The sequence below is a fragment of the Notolepis coatsorum genome (assembly GCF_963971535.1).
Source record: "Notolepis coatsorum genome assembly, chromosome: 15".
Lineage (NCBI taxonomy): Eukaryota > Metazoa > Chordata > Actinopteri > Aulopiformes > Paralepididae > Notolepis > Notolepis coatsorum.
Window position 1 is genome coordinate 14,458,536 of NC_140179.1, and position 2,500 is coordinate 14,461,035.

Below are 2,500 nucleotides of genomic sequence, written 5' to 3' on the forward strand. Positions count from 1 at the left end.
CTGGTTGAGATGCAAAGCCGTAAACTCATGAGATCAGCCTGTTTGAAAAAGTAGTTTTTAAACTGAATAAAAAAAAAACTTGTCTAATTCTTCTTATCGTCTCTCTCTCTGCCTGTTATTCACTCCGAGTGAAGCACTTGAGTTTGGCACTATTAGACAAACAATACCATAGCGTCAGCTAAATAACTAGAACAACTAAACCGCAACATCAACTACTCAAGTCAAAGAAACGTGTAGAACGTAGAATGAAATCTTTATTTTAACGCCTGTATGTGTGTGTGTGTGTGTGTGTGTTCTCTCACAGCTGACTTTGGAGACTTCACACAGTTCCCTTCGCAGGACTTCCTCCGCGAGTACGTTCTCTTCCCCGTGGTGAGTCTACACTCCTGACACCGTGCCTCAACCCAGGCAACACACACACCCTCAAGGCCCCTACGCCAGGGCTATTCAACTGGCGGCCCGCGGGCCAGATCCGGCCCGCGGGATGATTCTGACCGGCCCGCCAAAGATTACATGATAATAAAAAAAAAAAAAAATGTATATTTTTTTTTCTTTTTTTTTTAACTTTTTTCTTTTCATGTCAACGTTAACACGCACAATTGAGCCAAAAGTCACTCAATTAATGATAGATTTCATTGATAAATTGAGGGAAAACTTTGCAAGTCGATTTGATGAATTTGACATGTCCAGAGAATTGATGCATTTTGTGAGCAACCCATTTGCCAATGTAGCTGCTATTTCCACAAAAGGACAAGAGTTCCTTGCATCACTTCACATTGATGAAGGTCTCCTGCAACTTGAAATAATTGACATGCAAGCATCATCTGCTCTGAAGCAGGCACTTGAGAATGAATCCACCACAACATTTTGGATAAAGTGTATTCATGTCAAGACATTCCCCAAAATAAAAACGCTGGCAATATCTGTGCTAACAATGTTTGGCTCAACATACACCTGTGAATCCAGTTTCTCTCACATGAATGCCATTAAAACAAGCAACGTGCCTCCTTGACAAATGAGCATTTGCATCACTGTTTGCGGGTAGCCCTCACTTCCTATGAACCCTCTTTCTCTGCCATTGCCCAGTCAAAGAAGTGCAATCGCTCTCATTAGATGTGTGTATGTAGGCTAGGCCTGTCTGCCCCCCACCCCCCTGATGTTTGAGAGTTAAGAGTGGACAATAAGTGCTAATAAGATGCTGTGATTTGCTGTTGTTGCACAGACATGAAGCACTTTTTCATAAGCTCAGCTGCACTATAAATGTGTTTTTTTGTTCAAGTGTTGATGTTAGAATGTTCAGATGCACATCATGCACTTGTTTGTTTTTTATTTTATTTTTATATTGAAATGTTGAAGAGGAGATGTTGCAGTTGTTGCACAGTCATAAATGAAGCACTTTCTGCAGGAGATGTTGGCAGATGTGGCACATAAATGAAGCACTTTTTTTTAAAAGTATACTACTTTTGCAATGTAGTTAAATAAAAGTTGTGAAAATGTGGTTGCGTGTTGTGTCAAGTGTACATATATTCATAGCACGGGGAGGCGCTGTGGCAGTCCGGCCCCTGGCCCCTTGGGTTTCTGACAATGTGGCCCCCTGAACAATTTAGTTGAATAGCCCTGCACGCTCTGCATCTTCTGGCCGCCTCAGACCCACTCCTCTCCGAGCTCCGGGAGGGTCATCAAGGAGAAGCCGCTTTTTCTCAGTCTTTGCCCCACAATGGTGGAACAAACTACCCACCACAGTTAGGACAGCCGAAACCCGTCCAATCTTTCGCTGTCGACTAAAGACGCACTTCTTCAACCATTATCTGAAATGAAATTATTATTTTTTTTAATTAAAAATCTAACCCTAACTAACCTTACTGTCATGCACTTGTCCTAATATACTAACCTACACTGTAGCACTCAACACTTTGATGAACATTGTTACTCAGCTGATAGAGTTGTGCCCTTCCTGATGACTTGTCGTACAGAACTTGTACAGTAAGTTGCTTTGGATAAAAGCGTCAGCTAAATGACTAAATGTAAATGTATATGATGGGTGTGTGTGTGTGTGTGTGTGTGTGTGTGTGTGTGTGTGTGTGTGTGTGTGTGTGTGTGTGTGTGTGTGTGTGTGTGTGTGTGTGTGTGTGTGTGTGTGTGTGTGTGTGTGTGTGTGTGTGTGTGTGTGTGTGTGTGTGTGTGTGTGTGTGTGTGTGTGTGTGTGTGTGTGTGTGTGTGTGTGACCTTGTTTTCCTACCGTTGTGGGGATCAAATGTCCCTGCAAGTGATGAAAACTTGGTAGTTTGGTAATAATGGTGTTGTTTATGGTTATGGTCATGGTTATGGTTAGGATGAGGTGAATTAATGTCTATAAGATGTCCCCAGAGAGAAAGAGAGAGAGAGAGAGAGAGAGAGAGAGAGAGAGAGAGAGGGGGGGGAGAGAGAGAGAGAGAGAGAGAGGGGGGGGAGAGAGAGGAAGAGAGAGGGAATGGAGTGATGCATAATTAAAGGAAAGTGA

The 2,500-nt window shown here is 42.7% G+C and overlaps 1 protein-coding gene across 1 annotated transcript in view; it reads left to right on the plus strand.

Annotated features, from left to right (window-relative positions):
• Nucleotides 1-9: 9 nt before the first annotated feature.
• Nucleotides 10-2,500, plus strand: part of LOC311241682 (tyrosine-protein phosphatase non-receptor type 14-like) — a gene marked incomplete at its 5' end in the record, with an annotated part of 54,544 nt that continues 52,053 nt past the window's right edge. Inside the window, 2 exons of the mRNA XM_084330559.1 lie at nt 10-19; nt 305-372. Coding sequence (XP_084186685.1) covers nt 10-19; nt 305-372 — 78 coding nt within the window. The remainder of the gene's footprint in view (nt 20-304; nt 373-2,500) is intronic.